The sequence below is a fragment of the Poecile atricapillus genome, chromosome 4 (assembly GCF_030490865.1).
Source record: "Poecile atricapillus isolate bPoeAtr1 chromosome 4, bPoeAtr1.hap1, whole genome shotgun sequence".
Taxonomy (NCBI): domain Eukaryota; kingdom Metazoa; phylum Chordata; class Aves; order Passeriformes; family Paridae; genus Poecile; species Poecile atricapillus.
In genome coordinates, this window is record NC_081252.1 from 27,806,109 (window position 1) to 27,820,169 (window position 14,061).

General features: G+C 38.4%; 1 protein-coding gene across 4 annotated transcripts in view; it reads left to right on the forward strand.

Moving 5' to 3' along the window:
- NFKB1 (nuclear factor kappa B subunit 1) overlaps positions 1-14,061 on the forward strand; it is a 57,447-nt gene that overhangs the window by 25,633 nt on the left and 17,753 nt on the right. For all 4 annotated transcript variants that reach the window (XM_058837267.1, XM_058837266.1, XM_058837263.1 and 1 more), the window contains exons 6-12: positions 3,493-3,641; positions 5,180-5,343; positions 6,125-6,283; positions 7,872-7,976; positions 9,821-9,912; positions 10,513-10,651; positions 13,085-13,207. In XM_058837267.1, coding sequence (XP_058693250.1) covers positions 3,493-3,641; positions 5,180-5,343; positions 6,125-6,283; positions 7,872-7,976; positions 9,821-9,912; positions 10,513-10,651; positions 13,085-13,207 — 931 coding nt within the window. The remainder of the gene's footprint in view (positions 1-3,492; positions 3,642-5,179; positions 5,344-6,124; positions 6,284-7,871; positions 7,977-9,820; positions 9,913-10,512; positions 10,652-13,084; positions 13,208-14,061) is intronic.

Below are 14,061 nucleotides of genomic sequence, written 5' to 3' on the forward strand. Positions count from 1 at the left end.
ATTGCTGATTACAAGTCTAAAAATCACCTAACGGCTGAATTAAAGAATAAATATGAGACAAGAATAAGCAGGCTTTTTGGTAAAATCTTTATCCCTCTTAAAAATCTGTACTGAATCAAATTCAGCCAAGACTAAATTCAGTGAGATCTGAGCTTTTTACTGGTAAGGCTGATTTGGCTGAGTAGGAGGCACTGAATCTCCTCAGGAATTTCCTTTGTAAAGGAAAGCACCTAGCTCCATATTTTGTCATTAGAGTGACCTCACAGTCAGAGGATGAGATCTTCAGCTCCCATTGGTTTAAATTACTTTATTTTCTTAAGACTACTAAGTAAGTATTCAGTTGCCAACACAATTCATACCACATCTGAAATATTTTGTCTTTAATTAGCTACTGAAAAAAAGAGAGATACTGCCCTGTAAAAACAGGCTATTTATAGAGTGAGTGATGCCTCATCTTTGGAACACTTCTTGTTCATGTGTATTGAGGACAGCAGTAGTCACACTCTAAAGAATAGGCAGGGCTGGGGCTGCAGTTGCTCTAACAAAGGGGTTGGAAAGAAAAATAGGTGCTTTTGTAATGCTGGTGTTGTAGGTTTGACATGGTCTTTTCCATCATTTGCTCCTGTTGTTGACCAATTGGTTTCATTTCTTGCTCAGTAAGAGTAACTGGAAAAAACATCTTTGAAGTATGAAAATGTTCTTATAAAGTTTTTGTTAAGTTTTGGAACCTATAAAAATTGGCTGGGATCTGGATTGCAGGACATGAAATAACTGAAAAAACTTTCTGCTCTTGTTTTGAGATTGACTCAATTTCAAGTTCACAGGGTCTTTTTAATCTTTCAGGAAAATTTCTCAAACAGAAAGAGCAGATAAATGTAAACCTGAAGCCTTTTAACTTTATCAGATCAGTTGAGTGCCGCTTCAGTACAGGATGTAATCAAGTATTACAGCTATACTCTGCCCAGGAACTCCTTTTCTTTTTAACCTTCACCTTTAATTTGAAGTTCAGTTGCTATTTTTTGGATCACAGCTCTGATTTTGAGCCATACAGCACCCACATGCTATCTCTCCCTCATGCTGAGTCTATTTGTGTGTCAAAACCATAATCCCTATTCAGCATTGTAACATACCTTCTACCTTTTCAGGCCTTTGACAGGTTTTCCTAAGTTCCTGTGAAAAGCTGATAGTTACTTGTATACCTTAGTGCCAGAATTAATTCAAAATTATTCTGAAATTGTGACATCATTCAAGAACACTGAAAAGTTACTTCAGACTTAATTTATGGTACATAAGGATATTTAACCACTCTATTTTCCTAGGTACTAAGTTACCCTGAATGACTCAAAATCAAGTAGGAAAGTCTGTCTATAAGAAATAAAGGTAGAAGACAGTTCAGAGACATTCTGTCCCCTTTGCAGCATAGGACATCAGCCTGGATGACAAAAATAGTCCTTTCTTGCCTTATGACCTACATAAGGTATTGCATTTTAAAAGTCCTTTTGTTCTTCCCCTGAGAAAGAGAGACTGCAAAGATCATGCTGAGCTGAGTAACAGGGGTAGATTGAAATCTGGTTACCACTGCAGTTGTGTTCTGCTTTCAGAGGCTGGAAAGTCCTTGACGTGCAGCAGTCCTGCCTCCAGTTTCACTGTGGTTTTTACAGCTGGTGAAGGATTGTCTTGAACTTTTCTGATGTGATACTAGAACATTGATGTTATTCATAGTGAATATAGCACTGCAGATGTGCTGGGAACTTTGTAGTAAGGAAAAGCTTATTAAGTGAGGGATAAAATGAAAATAATTTTTTTGAAGCTACCTTTTTGAAAAGTTAATTGTAGCAGTGATGGTGACATACTGTAGCACCAAATGTAGTCGTTTTTATTTTCAAATGACTTAGTGAAAGGTACATAGGAATTTCCTCCCTGCTGGTAAATGACAGAAATAGTCCAGCAGTGATTATTCTGCATCTCTGTACTGTTTCGGTCCAGATTTCAATGTGGAAACAGGAGGGAACCATGAGCACCCTATGTCTTGTGTTTTAGAAAATGCTACTTGTAAAACACACATTATGCAGTATTATGCAGTTAACCATCAAGAGAGGGCTTTTGCACACCTGCTTCTTCTGGAACAACTTTTTCATAGTTGGGATTTTTTTTTGCTTTCAGCAGTGAATAGGAAGGCAGGGAGGGCACGCATTGTACATATGCAAAGTGTTTCAGCTGTGATGGAATGGGTTCAAGAAAGGGGTTAACTGGAGTGAAGGAAGCTAGCAGGACTCAGTAATGTGGTGAAATTGAGGCAATCCCTTGCTATCAGCATTTTATCAACAATATAACCTTAAATATTCAGTTCATCACTGATTCATCACTTTAATGTTTATCGTGATCCTTTAATACCTTGGTTGATTAGATCTGTAAGCTGCTGTAATACAAAGAACTTGGCCCAAGGCAAATTAGAAGAAAAATTAGAGGAGGAGGGGGAAAAGCCCAGCATTGATAAAAGGGTTAATTAAGTGAATTGGAAGGGAAGGTAATGTTTGCTTTTTAAAAAGTGGGGTAATTTTATGTTCAGCTTAATTTGAAAGTGGTGCATAACCCATAACTGCCTTGGAGTATTGCTGCCTTGGAGTGAGGAAAGAAAATAAAGTTCTAAATAATATATGTAAAGCAAATAATTTAGCAGTATGTTATGTTATTAGTAATTTTAGATGTGTTTTTGAGACATTGTTTTCTATTTAAAAGCTGTTAAAAATGTATGGTGATTAGAAACTGTGGCAACAGGAAAAAAAAGCTTTGTAGGCTTTCAGAGTTTGGTATATGAAAGAAAGCACACAGTTTATCATAGTTCTAGTAAAATCTTAGGTGGGAATTTAATACATACCCTTGTGTACACTTAAGGGAGGTATTTACTGGACTGGGTAGTACGTGTTGATGAAGTACACTGAACTAACAAAATGCCTATTAATATAGAATTTATTCACTGTAAAATCTCTACCTGAAGAGTCACTGTAATGTAGCCAAAATGTTTTATAACAATCATAATGTTTAAAAATAATTTTTAGTCTTTCTGCATTGGGCAAAACAATGCAGAGTTTTTAGTTTAGTACGTACATTTTCTCTATGCTTCTTAATGGGTAACAGTGTTTATTGTGAATTCAATATACTGAATGAATGAAGGAGAGCAATGTGGACTAAATGGCCAGAATGTAAAACTGAGATTCATGTTTTAAGAAACAGATGAGGCTTTCCTTTAGCTTTTTTGGGCAGTACTTCTGCCATTTGCATGTCAGGTTTAATTGCAAAAGAAAGTGATGATCTGGTACAGTTAGTTTGCCATTTGTATTTCTTGAAGAAATGCACACACATTTCTCCTATGTAAACTTGATTATACTTAACTGACAGAAAATACTCACCTGGAATCATTACTTGTTCCATTTTTAAAATAGTTTTTAAATAGTAAGCAAACTATCCCACATTTTTTATATTTATTTACAGATCTGCAATTATGTTGGACCTGCAAAAGTAATTGTCCAGTTAGTAACTAACGGGAAATATGTCCACTTACACGCTCACAGCTTGGTGGGTAAATTCTGCGAAGACGGAGTGTGCACGGTTAACGCCGGACCTAAGGACATGGTTGTGGGGTAAGTCTGGGGACTCCTCTGGAAACCTGACCTGTGGGGGAAGCATCAAGACTATTAAAAGAAATACAGAAATACTCCTAAGAGGCAACTCTGTGGAGCACTTGTCTCTGCGCTCTGATCTCTGGTTCTTTTGTATCATAAATAGAAAACTTACTGGTTTCTGTTCACCTTTGTAGAATTTGCCTTAAGCAAGCTAAATAAATTTAAGTAACTAATTTTTACTTAGAATATGTACAGTTTTAATCTCTTGGTGTGCAGTCCAAATTTGTATTGTAAATCCATTGCAAGTCCATTCTTTAAAATCCAAGTAAAAGTAATTTTGATCAGAGAAGGGGCTAAAATTAGTGTTACCATTTTGTTACCTCTTCGGTCAATATTTTATTTTTACTGAAACCTGTAAATAGAAATGGAATGAAAAGCAGTAAGAAAATACAATTAGTAAATTTGAAATTAATACAGGACAGGTATAAACGTGAAAATACTGTATAAGTCAAACTTTTAAAGTTTAAAGCAGAAAGGTTGTAGTGAAATTGTAGTTGGCCTGTTCTTGTTTAATTTGAAAGAATAATTGTTTATATCAGTAAATGGAGCTGAAGCTCCCAACCATGTTTTGAAGCTTAGATCAGGTTTCATGCTGGCTGTGAGTTTTAGTTCTGTGATCTCAAGAATGTCTTTGTTGGTGAAGATGATGAAGTTTAAAAAGCTGAGAAGATTGGGAGAGAGAGATTTTTTTTTAAACTGTAACTTTTGATGTCCAAGCCCAGTGCACTGACTTTACCGCGTACATCAGTTTAAATAGCTTTATTTCAAATACTCCTTTTCATCTTGAAAAGTTTGGCTCATTTTCTAACCTGTCTTGTTTTTCATGAGATGTTTAGAACCAGCTTTCCTGTCCTCACTTGAACCACATGAAAATTGAGTTATTGTCATGTTTTCATACTTACAAATCTAATTGATTTTTAAATGTGCCAGCAGATTTTTACAAAAGCACACCTTGTATTATGGAAATTTTCATTCAAATAGATACCCAAAGTGTCTTGCAGAATAACCAGAACCTTGCTTAAAACATTTTATTTGGAAAATACTGCACTGTTTTCAGCTTCTTAGCTCGCTCTCCAAACCATTTTCAACAGATGGAGCAGACTCTGATCAGTTGCTCTGCTTAACAAACATACATAATGACATACTGATGTCATTGCCAACACACAGCAAACAAAGTGTGACTATCAGATTTTCCAATGTTTTGTAAGTTGCTTTCCCAGTGGAAGTCTGAAACCTCACAGATGACTACTTATGCCATATGAAAGTGCACCCATATGATTGCTGTCATATAATGGTGCACATTTTACCCGTTTTGTGATCTTGATTGAATTTTCCTTGGTGGAAAATTCTCCCTCAAACACTAATAGGGCCTGTAAGCCTGTAGAGTCCTTCTGTAGACTTGGGTTGTGTAGCTGCCTCTGGTAAGAGGAAGGCTGCCTGCTGCAAGTCTGGCCTAAAGCATTAAGAAAATACTTCCCCCAATCAAAATTTTGCAGATTTGCAAATCTTGGAATACTTCATGTCACGAAGAAGAAAGTGTTTGAAACTCTGGAAACACGCATGATAGATGCTTGCAAGAAGGGATACAACCCGGGACTCCTGGTGCATCCGGAACTGGGCTATCTGCAGGCAGAAGGATGTGGAGACAGACAGCTAACTGGTATGTGGAAATGATGGTCTGGTTTTAATGGCTCTTTTATTAAAAACAGGCTGAGCTTCTGAAAACACAGATTCCTAGCTAGGAAAAGACCTTATGAAGGACAACAGCCATGTCTATGGGCTTTGAAGAGGTGGTGCATTGTTACCGTGTTTAGGGAATCTGAAAGGAGTCTGCTGTCAATGCATACATGAGAATGGAGAAACTTCCTTTCACAGCTGCTTGTACCAACCTCTGCACCTGTATTCCACTGCTCTTATGCTGTTTAATAAGATCTTAAATAGAGTAATTTTGCATTATTGCAGCAAGACATGATATCCTTAATTAACTTAGGAACCTTCTTTTGAGAACACAGTTTCATTCAGCTGCATTTCACCCATATTGCTGTGAAACCTGTGGTCTGTGTTGCTTTTACGTACTGTATAGAGGGGCCAGCTGTCTTCTTAACACCAGGAATTCTGGTGTCCTTAGAGGTGGCCTTCATCCTTTTCACAACCTTTATAAATTGAGAGCAGAAAATAATAATTTTCTGTCTGTCTTTTAATTATATAACTTAAATAAGATCTGATGCACAAACTGCAAGATGAACGCAGTATAATTTGAACACCTGCTCCACTTAGAAAGGGAACAGCAGCTTTCCATTTAGAAAGGGAAAACCCAGTGGATGCTAAATGTAACAGAAGACATTTCCTCACTATCCAGGCCTTTGGATGTTTGTTTGTTCTCTCTGTTTTGTTAAGGATGCCCTACCCTTTGTGTTAATTCCACTGTCTGTCAATTCCAGAACGGGAGAAAGAAATCATCCGCCAGGCAGCCATACAGCAGACCAAGGAAATGGATCTCAGCGTGGTGCGGCTCATGTTCACAGCCTTTCTTCCCGACAGCAACGGCAGCTTCACACGGAAACTTGATCCTGTTATATCAGATGCGATATATGACAGCAGTAAGTATATTTGGCTTTAATTACTCCTTTAATAAGGGACAGGCTATTGTACACACAGAAATGACAAGTAGATATAGACTTATCTAGTCCTGCCTGCCTGGTATTTGATGAATAGCAAGTAAGTAGCCCATGGATAATTAGCCCCATGTCTGTCCAAGTACATACAGTATCATTCTGGTTTTAATAGATGGTGGATGTAAGCCATAGAGGAAGATTTTATTTTGCTGTTAGCATGTTTAACCCTGTCACTTTTATTATAAGGATTTTGTAAGATCTTGTTATATCCATAAGAAGGGTTTGAATTTTGCAGTTTTCAGTTGCTTTCTGTGACAAAGCATTGTTACACGAGATGTGAGGAAAAAACTTACTTTGCCTCTATCTTTGTTGAGAATTTGACACCTTTTCGTTTTGCAGACCATCTGCTTATCCATATTTTAAAAGATAACGCAACCAGAGTTCTCAATCCATTTCCTTTAGATCTATCAGTATTTTTTAGAGCATTCCTGTGTCTTTTTTCTAAGAGATTTTTTTTGCTTTGTGTTTTCCCCTGTACTTTTAAATTATACTGACTTATCTTATTTGAACCCTTTCTGCTGCCTGAGTTTTCCTTCCCAAGGCTGTGGATTCCCGTGTTCTTGATAGTCATTCTGTAATGACTCAGAAAAAGTACCTTTTTTTTTCCCTTTGTGCACCAGTCATGTCTATATTATTGCTTTTTAAGGACAAAGTCTAGATCAAAAGGTATTAAATGCAACTGTTCTACTATAGTCTGTGCCTTGTTGTTAGCTGGCAAATGTAATGAGGTCAAAAATTTTGTCCTAAACTAAGGAGACAAACAAAGGGGACATTTTGTATGCATGTTTCTGTCAGTTACTAGTTTCTGATCTCCCAAGGTGAATTCTTGATCACTAATTTCAGAAGATTTTTCTTGGGTTTTGTTTGGGGTTTTTCTTGAATACTTCATTGGCACCATTCAAGCCTTCGCAGGACAGACATAACTTGGGGTGGCATAACTTACCTGTCACAGCTGCTTTCACTTCCCAGATGAGAGTTCTGTCTTGAGGACCAATAGTTGTCTGTTGATGTCTCTGCTAGGATCTGTGGAGGTGGGCTTTTTTATCACTGTCCAGTACACTGGCCAAAACCTGTCATGCTTTCAAGTAAGCCACATTGTAAAGCAAAGCACTGAAGATAGACACAAATAGGAAACAGCTCTCAAGAGTGTCACTCTGTCAGAAAGCAGGGAGGAAAAAATTACATTCTTTTGTATGGCCCTGTTGTCATAAAATGAGTACTAGTACAGGGTGCTGGATGCAGTTTGCTGCTGGGTTACCTTGCTAGTGCAGTAATTATGCTGCAATGGCTGGGACCTTCTTTTGTAGTTCAGTCAGTGCTTAGAAGATATGATTGTCTTTCATATGAAAAGCCCTTGATTTGCTTATGTTTTAAAAAACACAGACAAATTCAGGTAGGTTGTATTGGAAGCTTGTCTTTCTATTGCATTTCTGTGTGTTGTTCTTGATTTGGTTTAAGTCCTAAATCTGTTACCAAAAGTAAGTGGTTTTTTTTACATCTTCCCTTTCAATAGAAGCTCCCAATGCCTCCAACCTAAAAATTGTAAGAATGGACAGAACAGCAGGGTGCGTGACGGGAGGGGAAGAAATTTACCTGCTCTGTGACAAGGTTCAGAAAGGTAAGAATCACGACAATTGTAAGGCACACCAGGGAGTTCATCTGGAGTACACATGAAGCCTGCTGTGCTGTTGTGTTATCCCACTCTGATAGTGCAGCAAGATTTGTAAGCACTCAGGCTTTCTGGAAGTCAAAGCAGCAGTCCAGAGATTTAATAAGTCAAAAGTCTATTGCAAAGCAAATTCAGCTTCTCTTGCCTCCAGAGAGACCATGTGATCATCTTTGTTTTTTTCAAGTTTCTACCCTCCTTCTTCTTCTGGAATTTTGGGGAGTGGGGAGTACTAGGTGATGTTTGACTCCATTAACTAACACCTGCTCTGAATTATTCTAAAATTTCTGATTTATTATTAATTTCCTGATTGTAAAGAGTAAGTATGAGTATTCTCTGTTAACCATGGATGGGAGCTTAATGTGTTCAGCACTGCTGCTAATAACTTTATTTTTATGTATGTGCTTATGGTAGAGGTTACTCAGTGTAAACAGACACTTCTCACAGGTTCATTTTCAATCTCTGGTCATGGCTTTGAATGTGTGAGAATTCAGCAGTGTGGATTAGGATACTTCTGTTTTTTTATTGGAAGATAATGGTTAACTGTGGTTGGTTATATGTAGGTTAAGTAAAAAGAAAAAAAGATGGGAGTGATGGGAGTCCTTTGTATTTTTCAGCTACAAGTACTTGGGACACCCTGGTGTAGATCACATGGTAGAGTGGGTGCCCTGTTCTCATCTGTTTGGAATCAGTCTCTGCACATGTTGTTAAAACCACTGACATTTTCTGTTGGTACAGGCTGTCCTTTTCCATCTCTCTTTCTTGTAAATGCCCTTTGACCACTTAGGGAAGAGATAAAGCTCTGGGGGCTTTCAGGGACTTTGAAAGAACTATTTTCCTTTAATAGTGCATCTACCCTCTGCCATCAGGAGGACTGAGATAAAACATAACTCTTACACACAAAATAAATAAATAAATGTCTGACTCAGTGGAAGCCCTGAGGTGGGGTTTCCCCTCAGCCAGATTGGGGTTTCCCCTGACCTCACTGCCTTCAGAAACCTCCTGCCTGAAGGAACTTGAGCATGCAGGACAGCAGGACTGGAAGTGATGGTTCACAGTCTTGAGACTAGCAGGTGGGGGGCCAGTGGAAGCAGTCTGTCTACTGCAGAGGCCTCTCCTGCATCAGTCGGCTTTTTTCTACTTTTTCTCACTGGGAGTGCTGTGGAAGAATTTACTAGTGGGATGCTTTTCCTAAAAATATAAATAAATAAATACAAAGAGAATGAAAGAAAACTTGTTTAGAGGAGCAGAAGCCAAATGCCGTGTTTCTGTGCCATTTGGAGGGTGAAGGATCCCTGCTGACACGCTTCTGGCTCACACCCCGGACGTCTCTGAGCTGCAGCTCCACAGTGGCATTCTGCCAGCAGCAAGCGGAACTTGAACTGTGGCACTTCAGGTTTTGCTACAGTTTTTTGAACTGAAACTGTTTGAGGAGAGAGGGTGGTTTCTACATTTCACGCTTCAAGTTCTCCCCTCCTTACATGTTTGTTCCAAATAAGGCTCCTTGGGAATGTTTTACAACCCTAGAATTAGGAAGATGATGTGAACTTAGTTCTCTTTTTACAGCTCAGTAAATAGCAACTGCAGTGAACTCATTTGGATTAGGCTGATGTAAACTTGATGTTGAAAATTAGTTATTTCTGCTGTTTTGACAAAACAGATAAAGGTAATTGATGTATTGTGTAGTATTTACATCCAGGCAAAAAGTAACCATGTTGATTTTTATCTGAAATACCCATAGCCAAAGGTTAAACAAATGCACAAACATCCCAGAGTGTTTATTTCATCCTTTGCAGATGATATTCAAATACGTTTCTATGAAGAGGATGAGAATGGTGGTATGTGGGAAGGCTTTGGAGATTTTTCTCCTACAGATGTACACAGACAGGTAAGTAACAGAGCACAGTACCAAAACAGAGTAACAGAATCATTTGTTAATGATTCTCCCATTTCTGGAAGCTAGGATTGTATTATAGTCTGTAAATTATGTAAAAGCATCTGTATCCTGTACTGACCTCCTCTTTGGTTCGTTGCTGCCTAATAATAAAAAAAACTTAAGAGTTCCTTAAAGACATCTGTTAAGTAACTAGGAATACAGTGCAAGGAAATTAGGAGAAGGCCCCATTGCTTTAACATGCACCCCCTGTAAATTGGGATAGGATATATAAACAGCTCTGAGAGCTTTTGTGAACACACTGAGAAACCCACAGAAGAGATGCTTAAGGATGAGGAGGCAAACAGTGCAATCACATATGGGATGTGGTGGCACTTAGCATGGCAGTTCTGTCTTTCCTAAAAGGCTTTAGGAGTCAACCTCTGAAATGAAAATGAAAACTAAAATGGAAATTTATTGTTGTAACAGTCCTTTGCTCTGAACTTTTGCCACCCAAGCCCTAAACCAATGCCTTCAAAATAGCTCATGTATAAAAGCCAAGTTGTCAAAAGCCATGGTCTGTGATAGATATGCTTATCTTTGTTTCCCTCACAGTTTGCTATTGTGTTCAAAACACCCAAGTACCGAGATGTCAATATCACAAAGCCAGCATCTGTATTTGTACAACTGCGTAGGAAATCTGATCTAGAAACAAGCGAACCAAAGCCTTTTCTCTACTATCCGGAAATCAAAGGTAACTCATTAAACCCATTTTATAGATTGGGAGTGGAAATGGTAGGGTCCCTAGGAATGTTTTTAATAAGATAGAACAGGTTGGGTTAGGAATTTTTTGTTTTAGTTGTCATTTTTAGAAAATATATTTGCCTCCTTGTTTTGGGCAGAGTCAATATGCAATGTGGTAGGTTTATAGTGGGTTTTGTAGGTGGTGATGTAGGACTGGTAGGCAGTAATTCCATGTGTGTTTTCCGAGAGAGGCTTGTTCCTTGCAGATTCCCTATATGTATGCATGCCTGTCCATACAGTAGATGGCACTCTTCCTCTGAGTTTCTGCCAAATAATAACTGAAGAGATATTACTGTTAGTACTTTCTGATGAAACCCTAAACCAAAACCTGTTTGATGCCTGCTGGAAAAGGTTCATATTTGCAGTTCTTACCTTTTAAGATCATGCCAATGTCACTGATGGTTCCAAATTTTCCAATTGCCTGTACTAGTTAAGTAAGCCCAAGACATTTCTTGTGAGAGCAGGGAAAGTGCTGTTTCAATCTCTTGTTTAAAATTTTAGTTGCTTAGCAGAAGTAGAATAGTCGGTATTGGACCTGCTTCCTAAATTATCAGTGAAAAGAGGTCTAATCAGTAGATCTGTATCCTTTGAAGCCTGCATTTTAAATGTTTGACGGGAATGGCATTGGCAGTCATGGTTTTAAATACCAATAATGTTGATAATATGGAAATGCCTTGAGGCTCAAGTCATAATTGGTGTTTAATTGTATTAAGATTATCTTTCTGCTTAGCAGCTTACCTGCCTGCAGGTTACACTACTGAATTCTAATCTTCAATGTTTTCTGTGCCTAAGGTAGAGCTGTATTGAAATAAATTCCTTGTCAAAGTTTCTAAAATAAATGTGTATTAGTGGTGAGAGACTCAGGACAGCTGAGGAGATGGTGGTCCAAGTGAGTCTACTTCACAACTGTTGAAATAAAATAACAGAAAGCATCAATTCACAAAAGCTTCCAGAGTTGCCAGAGGATTTCTTCTTGGTAATGATTTCTGGAACCTCTTGCACAAGTGTTAAGGGAAGTGTTCAGCTGCAGAGCCAAGTTGCAAGATTTGAAGCAAGCCTCTTTTATGTGCCTCTTAATCAAGTAAAATTCATTCAACATCATGTGCATTTTCAGATTCCCTATACAACCTCATCATAAAATTACCATTTAGGAACTATATTTTTCCCTTGTTGCAAATGTTCCCACAAATTTAGATACATGTATGGATTTTTTTGTGTTTCTCTGACTAGATTGCTCTCTAGAGTTTTCTCTCCTCGTCAGTGTGAGTATGCCTGATGTGTGCATGCATACATACCTACACATCATGTGTACCTGGAAACAATGCACGTGGCTTTGTCAGTGTACTGTCTCATGTATTCAGCTGTGTCTCATCTGATGCACTGACTGATGTGCCTGTGCATGAAATTTCTTTTTGTCTTATGGCTGTTGAAAACTACTAGATGGTTTAATAAACAAATTATATTTTGTTCTTTTCTAAACAGTTCTACTGGATTTTAACCCACATAATGTTTGTATCCCTATTTTTGTAGCTCTTGTCATGACATTTCACTTTCCCTAGTCATTGGGACAGTCCTTTTAAATCTTTGTGTTTTGCTTTCCAGGGGGACTAAGTCTTATTTTGTAGTTACACTATAAAATAAATTTAGGCTTTTTTTTTTTTATCTCCTGCTACCCAGCATGGTTTGACAGTAATATGTCCCTGCCTGAAAAAAGTTGTCTTTGTTCTAGTGGCTGTTAAGGTATTTTAAGTAAATAATTTCAAGCAAGCATGGTTTTCACCATTTCTTGCCATGTCTTAAACAAAAGTTCAAAGGGTACTGCAGGTACTCTCACTATTGAAACTCGTAAGTGCCTTGTGATCCTCTGATAAGGCTCCATTTCTGAAGTAGATTTGCTTGGAAGAAGAGCCTGTACTTATATTCTCCAAAGGCAAATTTCTTCAACAAATGTGGTGTTTGGAGCACTTTTGCTGATTCATGACTTAACTTAGACATTGAAGAATTTTGGGACCACTGATCTCCAGGACTCTAAGTACATGAGACACTACTGAAGGAAGCTCTCAGCCTCCCAAGACATCTCTGCATGTGTCCCCTGACTCTGAGCAAAGGCAGTGATGCAGCTGAAGAGGTCAAGCAGGTCCAACCGATGCTGCTGGTCTGAGTGGGGACCTGGCACTGGCTTGTTTCTCAGAGGAATTCTCTCTGCTCCAATATATACAAAGATTTTCTGCTATTTAGAGCTTGAGGAAAGTTGTCTTCTACCACATTCTGCATTTTCCTTTATGAACTAGTAACTGTAGTGATACTTTCTATATGTAAACCCTGTGCTGTGCCTGGCCACCAGCAAACTGACTCCCTATTCTCTCTGTTCCTTCTATCCCAGATAAGGAAGAAGTGCAAAGGAAACGACAGAAGCTAATGCCAAACTTCTCTGATGGCTATGGTGGAGGCAGTGGCACTGGAGGTGGTGGCATGTATGGAGGGGCAGGTGGTGGTGCTGGCTCTGGTAAGGGAACAGGTCTGGGAAAAGAGGGAAAAGGGTTCTACTTTGAGAGCAGGATGGATGTTTATGCTGAGTTTTAAAATGTAAAGAGGATTTTGTCTCCTAGGCCTATTCTGTTGCCTTTATTCTACTGTTACTCAATTCAATCAAGCATCTCCTCATTCTAAACACTTCATCATCCAATTTGCCTTCCCACTTTGGAAGCTTTGTTGCTTCCTAAGGCCTTGGAGGCACGGAAATTCATGAGGCAGCTCAGTTAACTATCATTTTGTGTGTCTGAAATTAAACAGGTTCTGAATTGTTTCTTGGACCATGAGTGGAATTTGGAAAATTGATCTCGTTAGTGCAAAGAACTGTTAAAAAATTGGAGATACTCTTTAGTAAATTTTCTGCTGTGCTCTGTTGAAGTCAGAGTATATCTGATATGCAGGATGATGAGAGCATTGCTTTGGTTCTTGCAGTGGAGCATTAAAAACCTATAGGTCAGCAAATGTCACCTGAACCACAGCCCTTTTTTTAGAGCAGGGAATAGAGCAGCAGTTTGCAAATTGCTACATGTGTTGCTGGCAGCACATGTATAGCATAACACCAGAATACTAATGTGTTGTAATCACAAAGATTCAAAAGCACAGAGGCACCTTGTGAAGTCTCAGTTGATTTTTAGAGGAAAGACATAACAATACTACATTTGTGTGGTGTTATGGATGTTGGGATAGAGAGTGTCACTAACCAACCACCTAGAATTTCTTTGGATTTTTGAAGGGGTAGAGGAGAGCTCACCTTTAGCCTGGAAAATTAATTGTATTAGAATAAAGCCAAAGGTATGCAGAAAACAAAAACTCAGTTCCTTAGGTTCA